At 46.0% G+C, this 27,922-nt stretch overlaps 6 protein-coding genes across 7 annotated transcripts; 1 reads left to right on the forward strand and 5 right to left on the reverse strand.

Annotated features, from left to right (window-relative positions):
* Positions 1 to 404: 404 nt before the first annotated feature.
* Positions 405 to 7,062, forward strand: LOC131207129 (homeobox protein rough). Its single transcript, XM_058199738.1, has 4 exons — positions 405 to 1,080; positions 6,574 to 6,808; positions 6,877 to 6,990; positions 7,035 to 7,062. Exons 1-4 carry the CDS (start codon positions 405 to 407, stop codon positions 7,060 to 7,062), a joined length of 1,053 nt encoding a protein of 350 aa, XP_058055721.1.
* A 493-nt stretch (positions 7,063 to 7,555) lies between these two features.
* Positions 7,556 to 14,348, reverse strand: LOC131208775 (heterogeneous nuclear ribonucleoprotein 87F). Of its 2 annotated transcripts, none has more exons than XM_058201661.1 (5): positions 14,117 to 14,348; positions 12,773 to 13,247; positions 12,094 to 12,591; positions 11,863 to 12,029; positions 7,556 to 10,880 (listed from the first exon to the last, which is right to left on the reverse strand). In XM_058201661.1, the coding sequence occupies exons 1-4, from the start codon at positions 14,174 to 14,176 to the stop codon at positions 11,962 to 11,964; spliced, it is 1,101 nt and encodes a 366-aa protein (XP_058057644.1). In that variant the 5' UTR covers positions 14,177 to 14,348; the 3' UTR covers positions 7,556 to 10,880; positions 11,863 to 11,961. The 2 variants fall into 2 exon arrangements, with proteins under 2 accessions (XP_058057644.1, XP_058057643.1); XM_058201660.1 differs by having other exon boundaries at positions 11,579 to 12,029.
* A 156-nt stretch (positions 14,349 to 14,504) lies between these two features.
* Positions 14,505 to 15,207, reverse strand: LOC131210866 (DNA-directed RNA polymerase I subunit RPA12). The gene is made up of 3 exons (XM_058204175.1): positions 14,984 to 15,207; positions 14,696 to 14,912; positions 14,505 to 14,621 (listed from the first exon to the last, which is right to left on the reverse strand). The coding sequence occupies exons 1-3, from the start codon at positions 15,084 to 15,086 to the stop codon at positions 14,597 to 14,599; spliced, it is 345 nt and encodes a 114-aa protein (XP_058060158.1). The 5' UTR covers positions 15,087 to 15,207; the 3' UTR covers positions 14,505 to 14,596.
* Positions 15,208 to 15,460: 253 nt separating this feature from the next.
* Positions 15,461 to 17,084, reverse strand: LOC131209560 (uncharacterized). Its single transcript, XM_058202653.1, has 2 exons — positions 16,067 to 17,084; positions 15,461 to 15,999 (listed from the first exon to the last, which is right to left on the reverse strand). The coding sequence occupies exons 1-2, from the start codon at positions 17,082 to 17,084 to the stop codon at positions 15,461 to 15,463; spliced, it is 1,557 nt and encodes a 518-aa protein (XP_058058636.1).
* Positions 17,085 to 17,479: 395 nt separating this feature from the next.
* On the reverse strand, positions 17,480 to 21,421 carry LOC131209123 (fatty-acid amide hydrolase 2-B-like). The gene is made up of 3 exons (XM_058202113.1): positions 20,440 to 21,421; positions 18,149 to 18,702; positions 17,480 to 18,077 (listed from the first exon to the last, which is right to left on the reverse strand). The coding sequence occupies exons 1-3, from the start codon at positions 21,170 to 21,172 to the stop codon at positions 17,805 to 17,807; spliced, it is 1,560 nt and encodes a 519-aa protein (XP_058058096.1). The 5' UTR covers positions 21,173 to 21,421; the 3' UTR covers positions 17,480 to 17,804.
* Positions 21,422 to 21,796: 375 nt separating this feature from the next.
* Positions 21,797 to 27,873, reverse strand: LOC131209297 (fatty-acid amide hydrolase 2-B-like). The gene is made up of 4 exons (XM_058202332.1): positions 26,882 to 27,873; positions 22,878 to 23,421; positions 22,244 to 22,812; positions 21,797 to 22,176 (listed from the first exon to the last, which is right to left on the reverse strand). Exons 1-4 carry the CDS (start codon positions 27,053 to 27,055, stop codon positions 21,904 to 21,906), a joined length of 1,560 nt encoding a protein of 519 aa, XP_058058315.1. The 5' UTR covers positions 27,056 to 27,873; the 3' UTR covers positions 21,797 to 21,903.
* Positions 27,874 to 27,922: the final 49 nt, after the last annotated feature.

Below are 27,922 nucleotides of genomic sequence, written 5' to 3' on the forward strand. Positions count from 1 at the left end.
ATTAAATACAAAAAACATAAACTATTTGATAATCAGTTCGAAAATCACTTTAAATTGCCTCAATGTGTTACGAGTTTTACATCCCGAGCTTTCGCTAGACGGCGCATGTGCGCAAAAATCGTTGCTGTGATGTTCCATCAGGTTCCATCATACCGTGAAGAATCCTGATTGGCCAGGATGAGCACCAATGGCAGCATTTGTTTATTAAATCTTAAGTTACACTATGCCACCGGAAGCCATTAAATCTCCATGCACCGCATGCATTCTGTCAGACCGAGACGAACGAGCATAAATTTGGCCATCAATCCTTGAGCAACTATCAGTGTCGATTTGCTTCTACTCCTGTTTACATTACAAGCCCACCGGGACCCCGTGAGAATTACATATTGCGATTGTTTCGGGGTATGCTTTCCGAAAATGGACCCAACTCGACGGTTGAGTTTCCGGTATCGTACCATGGTGACCTCCAACCCGGATCACCTGTGATCGCCGTTACGGCAAGCGAGCGTATAAGTAAACCCCTATCGCCGCGAAAGTTTTTCGAGCGTTTGTACGGTCACCTAGAGAATGATTCGCATTCCAACAAAGAAAGTGATAGAAAACCGCGTAATAGCGCGAACAGGTGTAGTACACCTCGCTCTCCACCACCGGTGGCGGACCCAGCGCATTCTAGTGATTCCAACCGATCAGTATCAGTGCATAGTTCTATTGTTTCCAGTCCGCGCTCCTCGTCACCGCCCGTGGACATTGAAGAGGATTCTTCACAGGGTACCAGTGTTTTCCCGCGCTATTACGATCGGAACCAAGTGCTGCACAGGGCTCAGCAGTACCACTCGCACTATAACGTGTCGTGTACTGATGGACAACACAGCTATGGTGCAGTTGTCGCTAGTTCTCCTCCGTGTAGTGTTTTATCAGTGCCATCAGCACCACCGGCACCACCGACACATGGACACTTACAACAGCAACCTGTTCCTTCGTTCTTCCCTACCACCGCCAGCTATGGAGGAGCGTCTTTCAGGCCGTTCTTTGGTGTGGCTCCAGACGGCACCCAACTGCCGGCGGGATTGTCTGCGTTTCGTGAGTTTTCAATTTGGCACCAGCTAGTCTGTACAAACTTTTCTACGGGAAACATTCGTTAAGGGTAATGTGATTTTGTGAAGGGAAAGTAACTAAAAATAACTTTACCAGAAACAATCGACATTTGAATGGCGGAACTGTGTCCGCCGATCTTAATAATCGTATGTATACGCAAGTTACTAGTAAGTATGATGAGTGACACATGCATGACTACGAAGGAAAGTTTGGATTTAATTGGGAAATGAATGTGTTCGCACTCATAGATAATTGACACTGAAGCGTAGCTGAACGACAGCCTAAAACAAGATTTACCATTATAAATCCGTCTTCTTGAATAAAAAAAAAATTAACCATTAACATGGTAATAAGTTTATTAAGTTTTTATAATTTACAAGATTTTCACAATTCCCAGACTTTAACATTAAACCGTTAAACGTTTCAATACAATCGATATGGACTCCATAGGTTTCTGGGGGTTAACTTTGGTACTTTCCCGCTGCCCTCGTTGCCCTGTTTTTTTTTACCAACCGCATCGCATTTCATTCTACCACCGTTTAATCCCTGTTAGTAATGGATAAGTTTACCCGATCTCTGCACCTCCCTCGATGGATAATCTGTTTTACCACAAAAAATTACAGAATGCCACCTTTAGGGGTGCGCATATTACGCCGTCCTTGAGTATCCATATGCGGGACAGACATTGAGCTTCCCAGACCATATGGTGGTTAATGCAATTTGCAAAATATGCAGTAATTTTTATGGCTTATTAAGAGATTACACAAAACGGAATCAGCGACCCCTTTTGCGGAACATCGGTTTCCGAGTGCCATAGCTTGACGCAAACCTCTGTGTTCAGTAAGGTGAACTTCTTAGGGCGAAGAAGTCAATGAGCCTTGGGGCTGAACGAACTTCAGGTGAACGACAAACCTTAAAGGACGACCGAGGAAACCTTACGTCGGTGTCGCATACGGAATGCCGAACATCCTCTAGGCCGACGCTTGTGGGTGCATCTGTTCGGTTAGCGAGTTCATTACCAGGGCTGAGAACGAATCAGAGCTTCCGGCGGTATCGAATTACTTAAAACTGATTTTACCTCAATCACACCGCCACTGTGAACTTGAATGCAACCTTAAACTTCCCATTTACCGACCCTGTGCCGGAAGGTTCTTGGCGAACGATATCGGAAATGATCGAAAGGATTTTGTTTATTCAACGAACACGTTGGCCGAAGTGATCAAGCCTAATTTTCCCCGATCCAGTAGAGTTCCTAATCAATTGAGCTTACCACCGTCAGTCCAGTTTAGTTACAATAACTATCAACGCGTTCATTTAATGTTATTCTGCACTTTCACGGTACATGCGTTTTCCATTTCAGCTATTTCATTCAGTTTTCCATTGTCCAAAATTTGAACAATCCAGAATGTCTGCACAAAATTTATCAGTTTATTGAAGGTGTTTCGGATTCTGACTGAAAAGGTCCCTGATGTTTCTAAGGCAATCTTCATTAGGTAATCATTGATTCCAAATGTTTAAATCGACCCCGACTTTTAATGTTGTATATATGATGAAATTTTGTAAAATCCGTGCACTCGTATCTCCATCAAAATCCTGTGCAGCTTATGTTCCGAAATGTACTGTAAGCAATGAGATAATGGTAAAACTATGCTCAAAGAAATGCTATTGCTAATCATCATAAGTAAGGACGTTATACAGTGGAATGATGAATCCAACAGATGCAAAAGCATTAGATAAATCTACAGCAGCGGGCCTTTTTTTAAATGTTCTGATTTACATTTTCTTCTATGGTTACAAAACGTGTCAAGTGTAATAAAAATTAAGTACAAAGAATGTGTAAAAACGAATGGTTTATCAGTTTGCCTTTGCCAGATCAAGACATTTCGCAATGCGTATTTGAAAAAAGGAGTTTATAAAACGGTTTCATAATACTAACTAAACTTTATTTATCATACAATACAAAATATATTGTTTTACTCCAAAGGCTTCCTTTACCCTATCAGTGAATAGCATGTTCAACAGACTTCTTACATGTAACGAAAAGCAACATTTTAGAATTATCTGTACGCATATGTATCCATTTTTATTAATTTGAAGCAAGTAGTGACACAATATAAACCAACATTTATGATTATTTAAACCTTAAAAAACATTCTCCGCCAATGAACTTTGCTTGCTAAAACATAAATAATTTTCAAGATCATTTCATCATTTCAGATCATCATTTCAAGATCATCATTTTTAGCCAGATTGGTTGCGTAGCCTTCTTCCCACTTTGTTTCGCGAAAAACCCATACGTTATGATATTAAGGAAACAATTATCATATTGCCGAGGGATTTATTGTGCTTATTATTATTTGATATATTTTGAGCATCCAGCTTCTTTCACCTCTTTAGCGAAGAACAGCGTTTTGGACCGAGACAGAACACACTTATCTTGCAACGAACAGGCACGTGCCACGCGGAAGCAAGTGTGGACACAAATCGTCCAGGCGTTCAAATCCTACTCACGTAGAGATTTTCACACTACTCCCAGATCACTGTTGGTTGTTGACTCCTCCTACAAATCGGTGCCGGCCATGTTTTCGGTAATAATGTTTATTTGGTCGCATAACAGTCGCAAACCGCATAACAGCATCCAGTTTCAGGTGCCGGCGGTACGCTTAACGATTTTGCAGTCGAACGACGAAACAGGCACTGCTCCCCTGCGACACGAGGACAGGAGATGCGTGTTTTGGGAAGCTTTTCCGCTTTAACACCCCTAACTCGGCCGTAACGGGTCGTACGCCAATGGAAGGAAAAAGTTAGTTTTTTCCGCCGTTTTTCCTAGCGCACAGAGAGCAGATTATCTCCTTTCTCTCCCTCTATCTCTTTTTCTCTCTCGTTCTCTCGCTCTATCTCTTCTTTCGCTCAAACAAATAGCGCGCGACAACAATAAACGAGCTTCTACCGCAGACGGGCGACAATCGGTCAAATCGGATGGTTCGCAGGAAAACCGTGTTTCTGAATCGTTGGCATTGAACAATGGTTCTGGAGTGCGGGATGCGACAATACCCAGCTCCGCTTCTCATCGTTCCTCTAGTCAACCGTTTTTCCAACGGGATTTTCCACTTGTTTTCCGACCGGTGCACTGGCTGCCCACGTGTTCCCTACCCACGCGGTACATAGGGATTCGGTTGTCCTGGCGACACAAGCGAACGGCCGTGATTGTGGAATTATCATCATATTTTGGCTCGAGTCGACGAGATGAGTGTGAAAAATCTGCCGGCAAAAACAGATGATAATTTTTACGCTTTGCTGAACCTGAATCGAAACGACCGATGATTGTTATTGCCGGGGGGTGGTTCGCGATGCTGAACGGAAAGCGATGATCGGTGGGAGAACGGGGTGGTTGCTGTCCGTCGCATCCTGGCGGAAGCTGAAACAGTTCTGCCCAAGATTAGACCACCAACTTCGGTAGAATCGGGCAGCTTTGAAGCGTGTCATTGACATCAATAACTCTATCACGCTAATTGGAAGCAATATTACACTAACATTTTTGTTATTATGCATAGTGATAGGGAAAATTTCGAATTAACCTATTCTATTGTTTTGACTTCATTCCATTCTTTGATGATTTGGCTTCTCGGAGTTTGACTACTGTTAGATTAAACTACATACTGTTTCACAACCCAAGAGAGATAATAGTATGGTTATACAACAAACGACAAGCATAAAATATAAACAAATCAAATGGGTGATCATTTCCGTACTTTTGAAAAGGAAACTGTCCCTAAAAAGAAGACTGTCACTAAAAGAAAAGATAACGATGGCACTGCAATCTTTGGGAAAATTATCTTACACAAACAATACACTAATAAACAAGGTGTTTCTTGATTTTTTAATTTATTAACCAAACACTGTCAGTGACAATGATTCTTTTTTACATTACCACAAACCGAACCAAACATTCAACAAGCCTAAAGTTCGTAGAACGTAACAATTACATTTTGTGCATCCAAACAGATTCAATTCGTCTTTCCCGAACCTTGAAATTAGTTACCCAATGCATCCTCCTTTCAACAATGAAATTTACACTTCACTTACCTTCAATCTTGAATCTTGGCCTAATGGAAAACAATTTCCCAGTGGCGTAAGATGCTGAATGAAAAGATGCTGATTGTTTACCACGGGCCATAACAGCTCTGTGATTGTTGCCCTTGTTTTCGAAGCTATTCATATCTTAGATTTCAAGACGTTACACAGCTTCAATTACAATTTGCTTCCAAGCAGAAAGGATTCGATTCGTACGTTTTTGCACGGCTCCATCGTCTCAATCCCCGAAGAAGACTATTTATGCTTTCGTTTGGAACCAAATTAAAGTCAGAAAAAATACGGGAACTAAGGTAGGAACGAACCCAAGTAAGGACAATCATAGCTATAAGCAATCAACGACCGACAACGGTACTGAGTTTGAACAACGACGACCAACGCAATCGTGATTCCGGTGCTGCAATACAATTCCAATAAAATTCACATTTTACTATCATTATAATTCTCCCACGATCATTTTGATAATCGTCATGGTGCAGAAACGAGTAGCAGAAGTAGCTGCACCCTTATAGCGGCGAAAATCAGGAGCACGCTTCTTCACTGCACGTAATCTTTTACGGTGAAAATATTGTTCCAGGATTCTCGCACAAGAGGCGAACGGGAATCACGCCAGATTATAGAGCCCCACCGTTTCCATTCATCCCAGCATTATCTGCATCATCTTCATCATCATTATACCGTTATTATTGGCATCATGAATCGGATGCCTGACGCAACACTGCTGAGTGCTCACAATAAATGTTGTGGCCCATAAGAAAGTCTGACCAGTGGGCATATTGTTTTAAACCAAGCAAGCAACCAAGTTTTAATGTGTGGTAAAAATGTATTCTAGAAACTCGTCCTTTTCAAACTGATTTATTTCATTTTCTATTTTAGATTTAAAATTCTAATTCTAAATTCCGTATAAAAAACCATCGATTAATATGGGACCAAAAATAGAGAATTCAATATTAAAAATAAAGAACATAACGAGATTAATATTACATCCTTAAATGAGCTTTATCCCCCTTGCTTATGTATTTTTTAACCTACAACAATTTGTAAAAATATGGTTAAAGTTTGAATTGAACAAAACGGATAAATTTATTAGAACGGTAATTTTTAGCTGCAAATAAGGACTGGACCTTCTTAAACCGTGGACATTTGAAAAGCCAGATCTAAAACTATCCCCTCCATGCGATTGCAGTGGCAACATGCAACAGCGGGATGTGTGATAAGGGGAACTCTGTTTTGGATTCTTCTTGCTACACCATGTGTAACGTACGAATGTTCTAGAAACAGCCTAATACAATAAGCCGCGTCGTTAAGACCCGATTATTCTTTAAATGTAATTTAAACAATTTCTTTATTCGTTTACTAAAAAATACTTCATTGCCGTTTTTACAGTGGCCAGACGTCGAAAGAAGGAAGGACGACCCCGGCGTCAGCGTACGACGTTCAGCAGCGAGCAAACGTTACGTCTTGAGGTTGAGTTTCACCGGAACGAGTACATCTCGCGCGGCCGACGGTTGGAGCTGGCCGAAGTGCTGAAGCTCTCCGAGACACAAATCAAGATATGGTTCCAGAATCGCCGGGCAAAGGACAAGCGCATTGAAAAGGCTCAAATCGATCAGCATTGTAGGTAAGATGGAATCTAGCCATATACCCGTCAATGATTAGTAACTTTAACGATAAAATTCATCTGTGTAGAGCTTTCGCCGCTGTAAATGGGTTGCTTACACCGTTCAGCCCACAATATCCGACATTAATGGCGACGCATCAACAATCACACCAACATCATATCCACCTGCACAATCAGCCACAGCATGTGCATCTACAGCATCAATTGCACCCTTCTCCCCTCGTAGGGCTGCCCTCGGCTACAGTAGAAAGTAGTGCCACCAACAAAGCTACATGCAGCGCTCCGGGTGCTTCACCGAAACGACATGAAGAAAACGACATCGGCTTCAACAGGCAAATAACCCCACACAGAGCTACCGAAGAAACAGTGGCTCACCAGCGAACAGTTTTGCAATGACAAACTGAACTAAACCTTTCATTGCCATAGAAAAAACAATGTCATTAAAAATTGATAACAAATACATCAATAAAATAATGTTTATGTATTGAAAAACAATTTTACTAAACTTTAATGCAATGCAAGGAGAATTTTAGTAAGGATCAGCCAATGAGTGACCCAATAGATGGTGCCCATACCTGAAATCACATGTCTAAAGGAAAATCTTCGGATGTTAGATGTGTATATTCCATGTTGAATAGAAAATTGACAAATTGGCATTTTGGTATCTTAAAACGTTTTATTCAAAACTCTTCATTCATCATATCACTATTTTTTTATTGTTAGTAAACATTAGTTTAATGACGTGGAATTAAACTACCAGTATTAAGTTGTTGTTATTGAGAAAACCTGAGGAAGGATACGGTGGTATAAACTTACCATTGCGCTCCAATCACCCAAGGGACGGAGCATAGTGTCTTCAGGCAACGGAACGCGCTTTTGAATTCCTACTTTACGAAAAAACCGAATGGTTATTCTACTTACAATTTCCAAGAAGCGGCATCTGTACGGTAGAGCGTGAGTACCTAGTTGCTGGATCATGTATACATTTAATTATATTCATACGAAAGATTCGGAACATCCTTTGAAAAACACACAAGAAACTTTCCCCACAATACAACGAAAAAGAAACTAAACATAGATTTAAATGACGAAACATAAGCTACAAAGAGATCAATTGTTAACACAAAAACTAATACCATAATTTTGAGTTACTAACCAACTATTGCACCCAAACTGCGGTTGCTTATTAAGGTTTGCATCTCATTTGACAAGGGTTTAACATCTGAAGAGTTTGTTAGGAAAAGTGAAGCAATCAGCTGTTAAGCCGCCGCTGAACCAATGATGATGCTTCTTTGTTTGTAGAATGGAAGCAAAAACAGCGACGGAAAGGAAATAGTATAACACGCAAACCCACTACACGGCCAGAGACCGATCAAAATAATTGCTAGCATCTACTATTTGGATCCACACATTCACATCTTTCATGACCACAGCGTGCAATCATTCATACATATCTCCATTCTAGAAATGCCCTCGAGAAAATGTCGTCGTACCCTGTGAAAATTTGTGTTGAAATGTTAAACCAATTGGAGGAAGCCAGAACCTACCGAACTCGCCAAATCGATCGTTACTACACCTGCACTAAGGGCCTGGGAGCACAGTGAGTCTCTCTGTTCCCTTCAACCGTTACACTCTTACAAACCTTCAACAAACGTTGCAGCAGCGAATGCGGAACATATCTAAACGGAAAACTCTCCATTTCCTTCTAATGAAGCCACTACACACCAAAAACGCTATACCACCGGCGAAGCACAGTTCTTGGCTACATTATGGACCTCCTTGCATTATTCCTTTTTGTACTTTGATAACTTATAGGGGTCCTCCCCTTCCGCAGTCTGTCATCGTGTAATGCTGTGTCTTCTTTTCTCATAGTTGTCCGTCTTCTTTTTTCTCCTTTCACTGCGATCCGATCCTGCTTCTCTGTAGGAGTTCTGATTATTCTGACGAAACTATCGAGAAAACCAACAATCTGAAGCTCGACAAAAATCGACGAATATTAGAGGAATACAATATAATACATAAAATGAAACTGCTCGCTCTTTGTCTGATTTATTGATCTTTATACTGTGACTTGAATTACTGTCTTCTTTATTTTCGTATTATCGTACTGCCGACATAGCTCCAATAAATTCTACTGTTGTATTAGGGAACCGTTAGAGTGAAGTGGTTTTCATTTTTGATTTAAGTCAAACAATATTCATCGATTGTGGTAAAAGTATAAATTCTAACGATTCTCTCTGACAGTGTTATTATTGTATGGAAAACAAAACAATTACTGTTTGCAAAAATGTTCTTTTCTTAAATTTCCACAGTGTGAAGAGGTCCACATACAAAATTTCAGAACGCTAGTACCACAAGACAACACAAAATAACTGAAAACTGAGACGAGTTTGCAAGTGCATTATTTGTTTCATTGTTACCCTTAGACGCTCACACATTCTTACACTCGACAAGTCAAAACACAAAACAAAAGTAATTCGTCTATGTCACATTTGCCATTATTAGTAGTAGTAGATGAATTGAAACTCATTTGGAATCTTACAAAAAAAACATATCTATATACATTCAAAAAAAATTCGAAACTGATGACCGACTCTACACTCTACAGCCCTACTCTTGCCCGTGCCTGACATCTTTTCTTCTAAATTAATACAGCCTGATTCTGCATTATTTTGTCCTGAACGATGTGACTGGATGTTTGTAATATTTATTTTCCACTACAAACAGATTGCTACTTAAACACTTTGCATTTCACATTGTGTTGTCAGCTATCAGAGTTCTGCTATAGGTTTTCAAAGAAAGATGAGAAAATAAGTTTCGATGCCTAGCTTTCTTGGGTCTTATTGCGGCAGACTGAGCCGTACCCCACTGCTTCCGGAGTATGGTTTTACTGGCGAACGGAAAGATTTGCCTCGTCTCATCTCACAATGATCTACACACTTCTCACATGACACGTGAGCACGTATAGTTTGGATACCTTTTTTTGCTTTGGGTAATGATAATTATAAAAACTTGTCCTAGATCCTATGGAAATTGTAATGTGTAATTAGAAATGTTTTCAGGTCTCTTGCACACACTACTCGCTAGTTTTCCTCTTGTCCACTCAGTGTTACACAATAAATATAGCATTATTACTTGCTAATTGTTTCTCAGTTTGACCACAAACGTGCAAGGAGATGGCTAGTCCTTCTGTAGCGGTTTACAAGTAACAGACGGATTGATAAGTTCTCGTTTCCTTTCTTTCTCTTTTCCTGGCGTTCTCTACCTCTCTATCGTTCATTTTAAAAGTCGATTTTTTTCATTGATACGAAACCGATTGGGTCCGTGCGTGATAATCCAGGAATCGATTGAGGGGTTGTCAACAATATAAAGCATTCTAATACAAAGCTAACGAAAGGGATGGGAAGGAAACCCGTAATCGTTAAACACCGAGGCGCGGGCTACATTCCTTTGCCGCAGCCGAAAGAAGCATAGCAAGTCATCTTACTACCTTTCATCATGTACTATCATTATCGGCAACTTCCTCAAATGCATGTTTCCTATCATTGAAAAAGCAAAAATAAATCGCTGTATGATCTTCTTTTCCTTGCAGTATCACACGCTATGTTGGTTTTACGGTTGTGTGGTGAATTTTTGTTAAGACCTCTTCGGCACCTTCTGATCTTGTCGTGAGATGAAAACCGTTCAAACTGAAGAGGGAGTAGTGGGTGAAGCTGAAGTAGGCGCTGCTGCTGCTGGTTTATGATCTGTCTAGGAATCGCATTCTTGTTACTTGTGCACGAAACACTCTTTCCATGCACTATGCATGATTCCTCGCAAGACAAGTTCCTGTTGCCTCCGTGCCACTTGCGCACGATGACACGCCTGCAATCCTTGTGCCTGTTGTTCTCTCTGCTGCTGCGGTCTACCACGAATGACTGTTTCCTTCCTTCACTGTCTCCCGAATGCCCTTCGCAATGAATCTTGTTCTGTCACTGCCATCATTATTGAAAATCCTGCCGTTTCCTCAGTTACTGTGTTTAGTTTTGCAATGTTACGTTTTAGCTATCATTTTCTAAAACCTTTATTGTACCTAATAAGAATGAAGAAAAACACAGATGGATTGCATTAGATTGGTGAACCACGGATCAATAAAACAATCGTAGAAGAAAGCTACCTAAATGTCGCAGATTTGCTAAAGAAAACAACAGAATCTGACACAATGTGTGTGTTTGAATATAGGTGTGTAATATAGAATGGAAGTAGGGGAGAATGGGGCAAAATAAATCTTACAAAACGATCAGGACATACCACAACAAAATGTAGAACCATTTATAAACGCCTATAACGCATGGGCGACGTACGGTACGACAGTATATCGGACAGAAAATACATCTCGCTACACTGCGAACCACCCACTTCCACCTGGAAAGCAACCAGTCGATCGCACGAACGAAACATACCGTAATTTCGATTGATGAACCATTCGGAAAAGGAAGTTTATCTTTGTTAATACCGAAGAGGAAAACGAATTCTCTCTTGGTTTTAACCCCGAAACGTGACCCAGCCCGCAATCCCAACGATCAAACAATCAAATAATCCAACAAAAGCACTGGTGGCACACTCGTAGTCGTGTGGATGGTGGGTGTGAACTTGAGATGAACAAATTAATAATAATCGCACAATGGGTACAGCAAGAGATACACAGCTAAAATCGTAAACCAAAATGGAGCCGTATGGGGAAATATTCACACAGGAAACGAAAAATACGGTAATGTTTAATATAGTTACCTGCCGGGTTGTCGGGCTGTCGATGGAGAGTAGAACAAACGAGCTGATGGCGGTGGTGTTGGTGGTGGTGGTTGGTGCAAGGCATTTCGTTAAGGACACGAACGGTAGTAGTGGGGCAATAACAGTGATCGTAGCGGAGAACAACAAACACAGGATGGAGTGAATGTGGAACACGATCGATCGTTTGATTTGTGTCCGGGCAACAAGTAGGTAAGAGCAAGTTTAGTTTCCAAAATGAGTACAACACACTCTAGTTGTGAAGGTAGAGAGAACGTATTCCTTACTTTCAATCTCTTCTGATCCGATTGATCTCCTTATTATAATCTTCATCATCATCATCATCATCATCATCATCATCATTCATCTTCTTCCTCTTTCACTTATCAATATGTACGGTTACTTCCGTACCTCCCGTTGCCACTGTAACCGCTGCCACCAGCACCTTGATTGCCTGGAAACGCAAGTTAAACGGTTAGCCTTCGACTAGTACGTGCCATAATAGCTACCGTCGGTACCGTAGGGCGCCGCTCGCTGATTAAAATTGCCACCAGCACGCACAGGACCTGCGTTGTATCCTTGTTGATAGTTATTCCCAAATTCGTTTCCTCCCCATCCCCCACCACCGCTGCTGTTCCCGCCCCAGTTTCCACTGTTGTTCCCCCAACCACCCTGCCCCTGTGAGCCACATCCATTGTCCCATGGATTGCCACCGCCGTTGTTCCATTGGTTGCCGCCATTATTGAAGCCGCCATTGTTGAAACCGCCACCGCTATTGAACCCACCACTGTTCCAATCGCTCGCCCCACCACCTCGCTGGTTGCCCCAACCGCCACCACCACCGCCTCGCTGGTTGTTCCACCCACCACCACCACTTCCTCGCTGGTTGCCCCAGGCACCACCACCGCCGCCGCCACCACCGCGGCCCATATCGTTCTTGTACCGATCCATGTCCTGCTTTGGTAGAGCCTTCTTCACATCTAGCAACTTATTCTGGATCGTGTGACTTTTTTGCACTGCGAAAGATAAAACAAGATCATCGAATCATGACATCATAACAAAACAGATGGGAAACAATTACGGAGAATTCCGATGAGAGAAAGAACAATCCGGAGCTGAGTACCGTAGACAAACTTAACTTATAAAGTCCTAGCAGAAGTCGTATTTACAAAAACCATTGATCCCAAAGGTACTTACGAATTATCTTATCAACCGGATCGTAGTCGTCAAACTCTACGAAACCGAACCCACGCTTCTTGCCATTATCTTTATCCGTGACAATGCACGCCGAGATGACGTTGCCGTACTTTGAAAAGTATTCTCGAAGATGCTCCTCATCAAAATCGTCCCGAAGACCGCCTACGAAGAGCTTCTTAACCGACGATCCAGCCTCCGGTCGGTTAATGTCCTGCCGGGGTACTGCGCGCTTGGGTTCCACAACACGCCCATCGATTTTGTGCGGACGGTTGGCCTGGGCATCGTCGATCATGTACGACTTCGAGTAGGTAATGAAACCGAAACCGCGGCTACGTTTCGTTTTCGGGTCCTTCATGACGACAACATCGACTACCTTGCCCCATTTTTCAAAGTACGCTTTCAGCGTATCGTCAGTAGTACGGTAATCAAGTCCACCAATGAACAGTTTTCGAAGGTGTTCCGGTTCTCGAATTTCCTAAAACAGAAAAGAAAGTAGATTAACACATCGCAAAACAAACAAAACGATGATCGAAGCTATTTTTGGACAGTCTTATCATGTATATAAATGACACGTATCAAAATGCCCATGAATTCACGCGGCCAGTACATTTAATGCGCACCTTGAAAAAGCATCTTTTCAAGGCGAAAAATGATAATTCAGCTCGCCCGCTCAGTTATCACTTCTTGGAACGTTGAACCTGCGTACAAGCAAGGCTTGGTGGCGAACAAATATGGTCTCTGCGTTCTATGGCTTCATCTTATCATAAAAAGTATGGCTTCAAAGCAGTGTAACAGGATATTTGCAATTATATTCAACTGCGCATTAACGATGGACTGCACTTCAGCCAGAACGACCTTTACGTGGCGAATGCACTGAAGGGCTAGAAGACGCATATCCCACAGTATTGAAAAAAGGGCTCAAAACAAACTATTCATTTATATCAAGTCAAAGTAATAAATAATGCATCTTCTTGTCTTTTCATTTGTAAAATGTACAACGACATGCTCCGAAAACCAGAATACCGGCTTCGCTGTATTTGCTCAGTCGGCCAAATTTTCTTCGCCTCTTTGAGTGCGAAAGAGAAAACTTCGCTGTTAATCGCAAGGAAAGAGACAACCATAGACCTGCCGCCTCTTGAGAGCATTATTTTCATCAAATTCAACATGGCGTCTAACGCACTCTGTAAATTGCAGAGAAGCATTCATGTGAAGAAGCGCACGTCAAGAGTTACAGTATTACAAAATTTCATCTAATTGATGGTTTGCAAAACATTCTAACGACTAACTAATCTTTTCTGTAGCAAAATAAGTAACATTCAAGCAGTCGTTTTGCCTGCTACTTACATCATCGTCATTGCGACCATTCTGGTGATCGCCATTTTGAGGGTCCTGTTTGTCGCTCATGCTTGCTGGCAGATAATCAATTTTGTACCACCAAACACGCACTTATCACACCAACAATGTCACCGTATCGTTAATAAGCGTAGAAGTCACAAAATGATGTGCAGAAAACACTCCACAAATCGATGCTGCTTCCCCAATATACGGGCAAATGAACGCACTCACTCACTTTCGACCACACGCTCGGAGCGACAGAACAGAATGACGAATTTCGAGTGACGGCTTCCTTTTCAACTTCTTCGCCCTGCACGAGCGAAAATCTCTAGCCGGCTTCGGGCGAAATGTCAGTTACAGAGCGTAAGAACGCTACCAACTTTCAACTCCGGGTCATCGTAAAGGTTAAAATGTTTTTATTCACTAGCATGGCTATGTTTATTTGCAAAACAATTTATTTCATTTATGCTCATTACATCTTCCATCACCTTAAGAATTTTCCGACATTTTGAACCTAAAAACAAAACAAACCAAAATTCAAATAACCCACAAACAAGCCTCGACCATGCCGGTAAATTCAATACTCACTTGCATTTTGTGCATGTGAAAAACACGGTTTGCCCTTCGTCTGCTGAACGAAGTTGTAACGTAGCGTACGACATCTGATCGTTTCCACACTTGGGACACTGCCTATTTACAATTGGTCCATCGGCTTCTTCGTCCGCCGTTCGTTCTGCTTGGTCAGATTTTTTATTTTCATACGAATTGAAAGGAATCGTATATTCTACTTCCATAGTACCGAACGCTGTTAACAAATGGTAAAACAAATACTGTGACAAATGCAACAAGTTATCAACAAATCTATATATTGCTTACCCGGAGCATCGTATTCACTGTGGCAGCTGTAGCAGATAACCGTCTTAGCCATTCGCAGTAATGGCAAAATAGTGCCGCAGTCTGGGCAGAAACCAGGATCCATTGTGCTTGTGCTGAAGCGCTAGAAAAGTCTTTCCTATTGTTCTTCAGGATATGTTAATATCGAACTGCACTTGATCTCGAAAACACCGCGTGTTGATAATACACTGCGTGTTTTGTTTTGGTATTTTCTGCTGGGATGATTGACATTTTCCGGCATAGCGTTTTTCAATTGGTGAGGTGACATATTTCAACATTTTGCGAAATATTTCAAGGCAACTATTTAAAACTGGATAATCGCAAAATACGGTTTTAAGAATGTTCGCTGTTTACAGTTTATTAGCCCTTTTATTTTGATTTGATCGTTTGTGTAGCTTAATCTATTGGTGAGTCCTTCTTAGTAATATCGTTATTACTGAAGAGGATGTGCTAATCCTTTCATCGTCTCCAGCCGCTTAGACACGAGAACCACAACTGTGACTCTCGAGCATCGAACATATTGTAATACGTTGATGCCAAGGTCGCGGCAATCCCGAAGACTATTACCGACCCAGCGAGAATACAGTCGCTATACATGACATGGTAGAACCGCGTTATTTGGGCGCGTATCCAAGCGGTACAACCGCCGATTGCGGAACGAAGTTTTGTGATTTCCGATCCTATCGAGCCTATCGATCCGTACCAACTTAGTCGCTCAGAGTACAAAACGTCATCATCCAGGTCCGTGTGGCTGGTACGCAATTCTTCGGAAAATTCGGACGAGCCGGATGAATACGATCGCTTCAATTCCTGGCTGTAGGTTCGTTCCAATTGCAGCATCCGCTGGTAGAATAAAGGCGGCAGTATGAATATCAGGGGGCCGGTAAGGGTTCCACCGATGATTCCCATCACCAAATCGAATCGCGGTAGTATTTCTGCGATGAGCACAGCGCACCATACAAGCACCGACCGTATGATGCAGCGTTTGATGGTGAAATCTTAAGCAAGAAAAGCGGATGGAATTAGTTTCTTATGGATGCGTTTTTCTCCAACTCCTTTACTTACCTCTGGAGGCTCCTAAAACATCTTCAATGTGCTGGAACAAGGCCGAGTTCCCAACCGCACTAGAAAGGCATAGTTGTAGCGTTACCAGCAGGATGGTCATATAAAGCGACCAACTGCGAGGTAATATCTGCAGCACGTTACTCGTGGTGTCCATTCCGTAGCGATAAGCCGTCAGCAGTGTTGTTACAGCGGACAGTGAGCATGTCACAAGGATACCGTATAGCACTGCCTTTCCGATGTGCCGTTTGTGCTGCATGTCGACCTGAATAGTCAGCAACATCGGATGGATATCGAACTGAAAGGCGATGATACCGTACGCCTTCAGCAACTGCACAACCGGAGGCAAACCAAGGCCGATTCCACTGAACGGTCTAAAATCGTTTGTGCCGGACGCGGATGATTGATCTTCTCCTATCGAAATCCACGTCAGGATGGCGACACTAGTGCACACGATCACGGACACACTGGCAAGGGTGCGCATGTTTTTGGGGCTTCCTAACCACATGATAGGACACAGGAACAGTCCGATAATGATCAGCCAGTAGCAGAACGACAGCTGGAACGAGTCATCACTGATGCGCACGCCAAGTAGTTGAAGATTTTGGGCGGCCACCAGCAGGTTCGGTATGCCCCCACCGAACACCGTCAGGTCAAGAAGCACCGTCACGAACACGCTCATCCGCTTGCCGTAGGTGAACTCGGCAATGGCCGCATACGGATACCGATTTTTGGCCACTATCGACGGATCCAGCCGTTCGGCTATCGTCCAGCAGCGCCCCAACACGACGGCGGTATAGATTTGGAGCGTAAGGACGAACAGCACCAGGGGAACCCCGTACAAGCCGCAGGAGATGATTGACTTCGGTAGCGCCACGATCGGGAACACTCCGAACAGATCGATCACACACAGGGTGGCGAAGAAGAGGGACAACTGGCGCGACCCATCACCACTCGCCTCACACCGTTCCCACTGCTGACCCCGTAGCTGATTGGACGACCTATAACTTCGTGAGGCCATGACTAGAGCGCACGGTGGGCACGGCCACACTGCCGTTAACCTGGTCTTCCTGCGTAATGTGGCTTCGCCGAGTGCGGTGACTGGTGAAGGTGGTATTTGGTCAATGTTGGCCAATGGTGCCTTTGTGGAAGTGCGCTGCTTATCCGTACCTCCATGGTAGTCGTTCAATGGAGGGAATCCTTACAAATCTCACTTCAACGCCAACAGCCGAACCGACTGCGTGTTCAGTTTGCATTGAGGCAGGTTGCATGTGTAGCAAAATTCGCATTCCTCTTTGACATCGGTTGGGCTTTTGAACCAAAATACTGAAGCAGCATGGGCTTGGAACTTGGATTATCGTTTTCATATCTCTGGAGAAAAGAAAGTAGCCATAGTCTTGCTTTATTTCCTTTTTTTATTACTTACTTTCGTTTATTACGCATAACTTGATATACACAATACATATTTTAGCAAAAACAAAGTCATTTATCTGGGACGATATTCCACAAGAAAGCTCGATAACAATCCCTTGGCGAAGTCTGCAATGCAAATAGTGTCTGTAAAAATGCCTTGACATAGCCCAGTCTGTATCATAAGAGAGTCCAAGTGTTCCGATCGGAAGCATAAAAATGGTTTCAAATGTCGCTGACGGTCGGTCGGACCGTGTCCATAAATGCTTTCGTTGCTATTCTGTCATTCTTCTCTGAACGCTTTAGGATTTACGACGAGTATGCGTGACTCCTACTTCGGTGGCTGCCATCCACCGAAGGCCTTTTCCAGTTCCTGTGCCACACGCATGCAAAGACGATCCTGGTTCGGGCCGGCCACAACCTGAATACCGACCGGCAGTCCGTCACGGTTGAATCCTAGCGGCACCTGTGTAGCCGGAAGTCCCAGTGCATTGATGATCATCGTGTACATGAACCCAGTGACATGGCCAAACGATTCGTGATGCAGCAAGGCGGGCTTCGGAAAGGATGGCATCAAAAACACACCGTCGGTGCCTAGTTTATCCTGAAACACGGAGAATCAAGATATGCTGTACTTCGGTTGTGACCCATGGCCCCCCTCCCCCCATTGCTTACCGTCATGTCCTTCTTCAGCTCGGCAGACATACGGAGGTACTTTTTGCGCTGCGCTTCGTTAACGGCTCCCTTAGTGGCCGTTATACAGTACATAAATATGGCTGCAAACGTGTGCTCCGACTGACGCGTCATAACCTTCACCAACTCCCACAGCAGGTTCGGTTTGGCGGAGGAAAATACGCTGGGCATGTCCTCCAGCGTCTGCAGCTCGGTCGAGGCCAGCTGCATGCTATCGCAGAAGTGCTGGAAATTGATCGTCTCCGAGTAGATGCCCTTGTTCTGGAAGTACTTCACCGCGCTCCGGAGAGATTCCCGAATTTCGGGAGCAATCGGAACGGCATTGACGTTCAGGTCTAGCTTTTGTGGGTAGTATATTTTCAGCTTCTCTACGTCAACCGGTTCGCTTAGACGCAGTTTGCTGGCATTCGGTCCACTCATCACCTCCAGCAGGAGTGGCAGATCCTTGGCGTAGCGGCACATTGGTCCAAGAACAAGGTACTGGTCGAAATGAGAGTCGCCGCATACAGGCATATGCCCCTTGATAGACACCAATCCTGTAAAATTTTCAAAGAAAGACATGCTCGATCAAATAATTGCATTTGTTGTTGTTGTTATACAATTGTTCATCAAAAATGTTCATGAATGTTGAAATTTTGAATAACTCCAACGACCTTTTTAAGAGGTTCCTGAAGATTTGAAGTTTATTTTTCAAATGTATACTAACCGTCGACCACAACATTTTTGAGCACATTCGGCAAATAAAAATGGTCTGTTGATTGTTCTGAACGAACTGTCGCTTCTCTTGATCAACATTATTTAGATTTACACGAAAATATCAAGCCATATATAATCTTTCTCAAATTAAATAAGATTATACTCAGAAGTCGCTTTAAACATAAAAATATAGTAAATACTGGAATGATTTTCTGTATGAAATTTGAATTGTAAGTTAACTCTATAAATCGCGGAAAGGGGGCTCTGCATCGGCGGTAAAAACGAAAACATATTGCAATGGAGACATGTGCGCATATTTATACCATAAGCTCAGCTTCATGAACGGTTTGCAAATGATCTTCTAAACAGCGTGTACATCAGCGGCGATACTTTGCATGCCAAACTGTGGCAATTGCACACGAACTAGGCGAACTAGGGCACGTGAGAACGACGGCATGCTCTCGCTCAGTGAAAGGGCAAAACATTCACCATTTGCGCACGACCGGAATCGACAAACGGATCGTGTGGACGAATACTACGCATCCGTGACCATGACTTAGAAGGCACCACGCGTGACTAAGCGGTTGAGTTTGGTAACCACCCCGTGGAGCTACCAATTTTTCTTATCTTTCTAGTCATCTACATCGCCGCCGTTCGATAAGGCTTCGGCTGTTTTGCCTTATCGCAGACCGTTTGATTCACGCGTGAATCACACCGATCGTCACATATGTTACCTCACTTGGCGTCATTAAGGCATCTGGCATGCGGCAATTAACGGAGAGTTGTGGCTGCAATTACAACGAACGAATCCCCACCGCCTGTCGATTAATAATACGCAAAAGCTTGAAACCATTTGCTGAGGGCTCAGTGCTTGCATGCAGTCGTTCGATTCTCGCCTACGTTTTCGAGACGGTCGGAGCGGGAATGTTCGCAATGAGCACGGTCTAACATTAGCATAGCAGATTTCCGACCACTTTGCCACCGGTGATTGCATTTATTAAGCGACGCCAATTGAAGTTCCTGGTGTTTACTGCGAGAATTCTACGGTTTTTACTCCGAGTCGCTACACGGAAGAGCCTTTGGTTTCCAACCGATTCGTACGGGGTTAGAAATTTGTTCCTCGGATTGCCTCACGCGATTGTCGGTGTTCCGGGATGGTGCACGCGAACGGTCGATAGCAGAACCTCGTCCCGTGTCAAAGTGCATCGTCGTCCGGCTCTAGCGTTGGGTTCGCCTATTCGCCTTTCGTTTCAATCTTACATCATACACCAGACTGTACAGACCGATAAGGCGTTGGCTGCCCGTTGGAACTTATTTCTTATCGGAACCTCTGGTACTGATGTTACCAATGAAAAAAAGTATAATCTATCACAAAGCCTCCCGATCCCCAGTCCGGCAAGCTATCGGATTACACCTAGGACACAATGGATTATTGCCAAAAGTCCGGCGTACAGTGATAGTAATGATTCGATGATGATACAGGAAGATCCGCTCCCTACATGTGGTTTCAAATTTTACACTGATGTCACATGCTCACAACACTAAAGCCCTTACGTCCCTTCGGACTTCCTACTTACCCGCCGACGGTTTGTGTCCGAAAACGCCGCAAAACAGGGCCGGGATACGGATCGAGCCGGCCAGATCGCTTCCGACGCCACAAACGGAGGCTCCGGCCCCAAGGAGGGCTCCCTCGCCGCCGGACGAACCGGCCGCACTGCGTCGCGGATCGTACGGGTTCAGCGTCCAGCCGGTCACATTGTTGTACGCCTCGAAGCCCATACAGTACTCGGGAGTGTTGGACACGAGCAGTGGGATGGCACCGGCTTCGCGCAACAGATGGACGGCCTCGCCATCGTCGGCCGCCGTTATGTTCTGCCGCCGCACAACGCCCCCGGCCAGCGACAGTCCCTGGACCGAGCAGCTTTCCTTCACCGTCATCGGCACTCCGAGCAGCGGTTGGCGTTTGGCCAGCTCTTCAAGCGCCCCGGAGTCACCACCGCAGGCTGCAATCCGTTCGTCGGCCGCCACCGCCTCGGCCAGCGCGGCCTCGAACCGCTCCTCGACCACCGCATTGATCAGGGGGTTCACCTCGCGGATGCGCAGTACATACGCCCGGACCACGTTGACAGAGCGCAACTGGCGTTTCCGAATCTGTTCGGCCAGATCGGTGGCCGGGATGCGTAGCACCTCGTCCCGGATCACCGGGAAGGGTTCTGACCGGGGCGGACCACCGATCCACGTCAGGAACACACCGAGCACCAGGTTCACCAGGCGCATCACCAGCGCCACTACCTTTAGTAGTAGCTCCATCGCGACTGAGCGCCCGAAGCGATCGAAGGCTGCGCGATCGACCCGCGCAAGGGTGACTTCTACTCGGCGCCGGTGCACTCGCGCACTTCCGCGACGGAACCTAGGGCTGGTTGACCGAACGAGAGCAGGAAGTAGGGCAGCTAACGAGCTAACGATTTAAGTCTAGCCCCTCTCTAAGGGCGTGACCTTTCTCCCGAGACGTGATCGCGACGATCTGACGTGTGCTGTTTGCCTTGTGGTGGTCCTGCAATCGCAGGCAGGCGGTAGCTAACTGAGTTTAGACTTTGCGGTACACCACCTCATATGTTCCGGGCGGGTACCGAATCGGACGGGCCGTTCTCGTGGTGGGACGAGGTGTTATCAATCGAGGCACCGCTCACACTATCAGCAAAACCGGCTCGAGACCAAAGGTACGGCTGGGGCTGGGCTCGGGCTCGGGCCGCTACCACAGTCCTTATCGGCTGGGCTGGGGCGATAGCAAGCGGTTGGTCTGTTCGGGCCGAAAATAATTCACCCCGGCACTGCCCCAGTCGAAGCAGAGGGCACACGGTCAGGGCGGAATAGCAACACCGAAGGAAACAGATACACGCGCAAATACAATTAAACGCAGCAAAGAACGCAGCAAAATAGATTTTAATTTATTCGAGTTAAACTTCTGGCCACCCATGGTCTCCGTTCCCATTCTGGCTTCCGCCGGGGGGTTAAGAGGTAACGCCGGCCTCGGGCGGCCCTCATTCGGGTGCCTTCCACCCACCGAAGGCGGCCTCCAGTTCCCGGGCAATGCACAGACCGAGCCGATCCTGGAACGGGGCCGCCACGACCTGGATGCCGATCGGGAGCCCGTGGCGATCGAAGCCGAGCGGCACGTGAGTGGCCGGCAGCCCGAGGGCGTTGAACAGCATCGTGTAGCCGACGCCCATGATGTGACCGAAGGACTCGTAGTGCCGCAGGGCCGAGGTCGGGAAGGTGGGAAACAGAAACACGCCATCGGTGCCGAGTGTGTCCTGTGTCGGAGAAGATGAAGTTAGTCGATCGTCGATCCTTGACTCAAACAGGAAGACTCAAACTTACGATCATTTGCTTCCGCATCTGGGCCGCCTTCTGGAGGTACGCGTCGAGCCGGTCGGTGGTGAAAAAGTTCTTCAGACCGAATATCACGTAGAACATGATACCGGCGAGGCTGTACTGGGACCGCCCCAGGACACTGCGCAGCAACTCCACGGGCAGGCTGTGCGGTGCCTTGGGGTTGGCGGGATTATGGAAGATGCTCGGCACGTCGCTGAGCGATTGGAGCACACTGAACGCCAGCTCCATCGCCTCGGGCATGTTGTCGAACTCGAACCGCTCGGTGGACAGGCCGTGCCCCTTGAAGTACTGCACCGCACGGTACAGTGCCATCTTGATGTCGTCGTCGACCGGCAGGTGGCCAGGATTGAAGCCCATATCTTCGGCGTAAAAGATGCGAATGTCCCGCGTGTAGACGCTCTCGCCGAGCCGCAGTTTGGCCGCACCCGGGCCGGCCATGATGTGGAGCAGGGTTGGCAGGTCCTTCGCGTACCGTGACATCGGCCCCACTGTCAGTAGTCGGCCGAACTTCTCGTCCGTCGACATCGGGAAGTGGCCCCGGATCGAGATTGCACCTGGGGGAGCATAAGGACATGAGGACCCACCATCCGAGTGACCGAGTGGAAACCAGGATACTCACCCGCCGTTGGCTTGTGGCCGAAGATTCCGTTAAAGTGTGCCGGTAACCGTATGGAACCGGCCACATCACTGCCCACACCGAACAACGAGGCACCGGCCCCGATCAGGGCTCCTTCGCCGCCGGACGAACCGCCCGCAGTCCGCCGGTTGTCGTGCGGGTTGAGCGTGCGCCCGGTGATGTGGTTGTACGACTCCCAGTTCAGGCAGTACTCGGGGGTGTTGGACACCAGCAGTGGAATGCAGCCGGCCGTACGCAGATGGGCCACCGCTTCACCGTCGGCTGTCGCCTTCAGACCCTTGCGCGCCAGCGACCCACCGGTGATGGGGGCGCCCCGTAACGCGCAGGACTCTTTCACCGTGAACGGGACGCCCAACAGCGGGTAGTTCTTTATCAGCCATATGGGTTGCGTCTCCGCGATCAGCGTGTCCGCTTTGCGCGCTTCCTCGATGGCGGCCTCGAAACGCTCCTCGACGACGGCGTTGATCAGCGGGTTAACCTCACGGATCCGCTCTATGTAGGCTCTCACGACGTCCTCGGAGCGGAGCTGCAATGTGAAGTGTGGGGAACATCAACGACCGTTGGCTTGGCTCCATCAGTTCCGGACAAAGTGCCAGCGAGCCTCGGGGGTCGGTGTGAGCCGAATCTAAATCACCGCAAATTCCCATGGACAAGGGAGGTACGGTGGACTCACCTCGAAGGCGAGGATCGTTTCAATTGTGGCTTCCTTTGTGGTACTGTGTGTGTTCGTGACATCGTTTTCTTTTTTGCACCGCTCCTTGGGCATGGCCACGCCACGCAATACCTGATCGGTAGCGCTAATGGCTTGTGATTAGAAAACGCGCGTGTGGCCAGTGGGTCAAAGCCTACAGTCTGGCGGAAGGCCGGAAAAAGATTGATTGCTACCGAGGGACACAACTTCCTGCTTTTCAAACCGAACCGATGCGATATAAAACCTTACTATGCAGGTTATACGAGTAAGCTTTAGAATGAGGAATAAGGATTTTGTAGATATAAGTCTGAAAAGCTTTTTTGCATTTAGACAGATTCCCACTTGAAAGGCCGTACCGCCAGATTGTCGGATCCAAAAAAAAATCCTGATTGGTGGTGCAGGCATATCTGGACGGTACGTTTTCAAAAACGAGTCCCGCGAGAACCGAGAAGAGCATGACAAATGGCTTCTTCATTTCACAATTGAAAAAGAATGAAGAGCCTGTGGTTTCAAGAAGTTTTGATTTATGATCAGTTTTATCTCTCGGGGAACGGCGAAACACACAAGACTTGGTGTTAACAAATTGTTTTGATTGTCTCCTGTTCTAAGCATCTCCAAACTACAAGGCTCCAACTCATTTAGTTATATTGCCCTTTAAACTAGTTAAACTATTTGGCAAAAGGGCCTGAGGACCTGACAGGATCGGCTAAACTCATTTTTCCATCACGTTTTTCATACCAATGAAATTATGTATTCATCAGCTAATTAAAACCAATTTCTTTTCCGATTTCAAATAACTGTTAAGTGGAATTTTCTAAAAAATTCCCATTAAATTTAAAAACCGCACACTTTATACATAATCAGTTACTCGTCCTGAAAAAGAACCACGAATTTAAAAAACTTGAGATAACCTCACAACACCTCGCTTCGTTTGCTAGCGAACAACTCACTCACTTATGTTTAGTTAGTGGCCAATCATTGCCTCAGTGCCATTTTAGAATAAATAAGTTAACAGTAAGGACCCCCAGATTAGAGCATTAAGTTGGATAAATGAACTTAAATTCATGCAAATGCAGCTCATCATTTAAATACAATTTTAATACTCTGTTCATTTTAAACACAATTTGGAAAAGTATGTAATTACGATGATTGTCTGTATCAATCTGATTGTTATCGAACATTTACAGACGTCCATTCGCACACGAGTGGTTTGATTTCAAATGGAAAATTCAGTTACATTTCTATATTGGCATATTATTAGCCTTCGGTCTGACGCCAGTATGTCGTCAACGGCATTATACGCCGACGGGACTCTCTGGGGCTTAAAGTGTCACCTTATGCGTTGCCAGTCACGCAAACGGGTATCATGTTTCGGCCATTTAACTCATCGACGCGTACTTGCGCCACCATTACCCCGCCGTTTCGCACCGATCGCCGCGTAGATCGTGCCTAGTGCGTCGCCCAACGACCCCCAACAACGCATTGGGAGCCCATTTATTTACAAACCAGCCGGCATCAGCGGGCGCGGATCGTTGATTCGTTGAAAACAATGGAAAGTCACTACAACTCCAGCTATCGATGGGCCCGTCGGTTCTCTAATTCAAAATTCACGAAAATCTTCCCTTTGTTTAGCGCGCGTACAATCCACGATTCAACTTCCGGTCGAACGGCGTCTGTAACTTCGTTGACAATATGGCGGTACATATTTACAGGATGCAAGGCCGTAAATGTTTATGTTTGGCAAGCCACTTATCAGCGGCTTCGTCGGTTATTTAAATTAAAGAAAAAAACCTCTGTCATTACAAATATACATCAACGATCGAAACAAGTTTTACCCAGAAACATCAATAAAGCAAGTGTCGCATAGGCAAGCTTACGATCGATTGTGGTAAATTAACAATCTTCCGTTTTCAGACAAATGTCAAATATTTCCTTGAAAGTAACAGTTCGAACCAATCCACGTACCGTTTTCAGCATGCTAACGAAAACGTTCTGATCCGAAAACTGGTTTGTCCTGTCGGCGTCAGGGACCATCGGCACAAAGATAGTCAAAACTGGTCGATCGAGAAAGATGTTTTTCTCATTCGTTCGACAGCCTCGTTAAATTTCATACTAACATTTCTAGGCACCTTCTTGACCTTGTCCGAGCAGAAGAGCATTAGCGATTTCGGTTCGCCCAATCGTCGCCGAATTGTCGAAAGCAAACCGACAGGTTTGGAGCTACTCCAGCGGCGTTTCGGTGGTCTCAGGCGATCGACAAACATTACACCCTCTAGAACTTAACTCTGACATCAGAGTCTCGATATCCGATTCCGATCGGTCCAGCAGAAGCCAAACCTCGTTTGATGAGGTCAACGTTTCCACATGAGTCAGCGTTCCTCGCCGAGTATATGAAACCTGCACCGCAGGCCCGATTAATTACTGCCTGCCACTGTCTTGAGGCCTGTGTCTGGGTACGTCTGAACAAGTTCCACTCTTATCCACTTATCAGCGTAGTGTTAAGCAAAACACTTCGCCGGGTTGACTTGTTGTTTTTGCCCACCACAAGTGTTTGGGAGCCGTCCGTAGTGTTCTCCGGTGGTGTGCGCTCATTGCTTGGAGTTATCCGCGTCAGGCGAAACATGCATATTTGTTGGCATTAGCACCCAACTTGATAAACCAACAACGTCTGGGTTCTTGGAACAAAGTAAAATTTGGCATACACTTTAATGTAAACAGACAACAGCATTTATGTTTTTGCTGCTGGTACCAAAATGATGATCTACGCCTTTTAGCGATGACTCCTTTCAGTGAACACAACAGGATCTTACGGATTGCTGCACGGCGATAATCGGACTCCACTTCCATCCGTTCGCACGCCACGCATAATTACGCTATGTACAGCACACAAAAGATGATCACATACATGCCGGCCCCTCGGACCTCACCCGAACGCGGCGGTTGTTTGTTTGAATGTTTGCCTTTGTCGCTACCATTACGCTACTACCGGTTCTGCTGTGTACACGACGCCAGGGCCAGAGGAGGGGCCAGCAGAAAAGGACAGCATAATGTGCACCGGCTGGTTCAGCATCTGGAACCAGCAACCGGAGCATAAAGCGACCCTTGAAAATAGCCCATCGCGACACTAAGGTCGGCATCTGCACTTGACCGCCACCGAACGATGGTCAGCAAGATATTCGAAGTGCCACTCACTTCGCGCGGTTGATTGAACTCGCCACCGCCGCCAGCTCAAGAGACGTATCGGCACTATCGCTCTGCCTTTCGACGGCCAAGGCCAACCGGTACCGGGGCTTACCTCCTTGTTCCGTATCCGTTCGGCCAGATCCACGGCCGGAATGTTGAGCATATCGTTGCGGATTTCCGGGAAGCGGGCAGTCCTTTTGGAGCCACCGACAAACGCGACGATCGGCTTCAGGAGTATGTTCAGCAGCCGCAACAGCAACCCCAAACAAACCAACCAAATCTCCATGGCGCGTCGGAGTTCTCGAAACAACCAGCACACCACTAGAGTCACTCTCTAGACCAGAGGCGTTGGGTCAGGATTTTCACTTTCGCCACTGTCGGACGCGTTCTCCGCCTGGCGTCGGCTATCCAATGGAGCGCCAAACAACTATCGTCTGCTTCGCGATGTTTCACCGCACTGAACTTTGTTGGACACTTTACCGTACGCTTCGATAGTGGTATGCGCCGTCGTTGCCGGCGTACCGGTAGAAAGTTTTATGCAAACCAATTCAATTAAACCAATTACGGACGTGGACGTGGTAGCGTGACAGCCCGTCGACCCAAGGCAGTTCCCTCGCAGCGTCGACCGATGGCGCGACCTGTGGGCCAACCCTGTGAACCCGGGAACCGTGTGCGCTGGCTGGCAGGAGAACTTCCCCCGATGGCGGCGTCGGACGTTACGTAAGGGTCTAGCAGCGAGAGTGTGCGTACACTTAGCACTCCCCCGGGCGGCGACTCGCGATTTCGCGCTCTCCGCAGCAATCGATCTAACGATCTGCACTTGCCAGTGCGCGTCTCGCTTCCTGCTTCGCCCCGAACGATTGCGTCACGCCGTGACGGGTTGATAAGCTACCTTCCGCGGGCGACGGTCCAAGACATAAAACCCGCCAAACGGAGAGTAATCCCTCTAATCAGTATGCTAATTGGCCGTTAGATGGCGCTCACGCACTGGTGTACCATAGACATCCGATCCTTGTGGCGGGAGGTTCGAATTTTCGTCGGTTCTTCAACACTAGGAACGTAGTTCTAAGTCTACAGCTTCACTGAGGTTTCTGTTTTCGGCGCCTATAACTACCCTGACTGCATGTGTGTGTGCACACTGCCTAAGGGATGG

This window comes from Anopheles bellator, chromosome 2, assembly GCF_943735745.2.
Source record: "Anopheles bellator chromosome 2, idAnoBellAS_SP24_06.2, whole genome shotgun sequence".
NCBI classification, from domain to species: Eukaryota; Metazoa; Arthropoda; class Insecta; order Diptera; family Culicidae; genus Anopheles; species Anopheles bellator.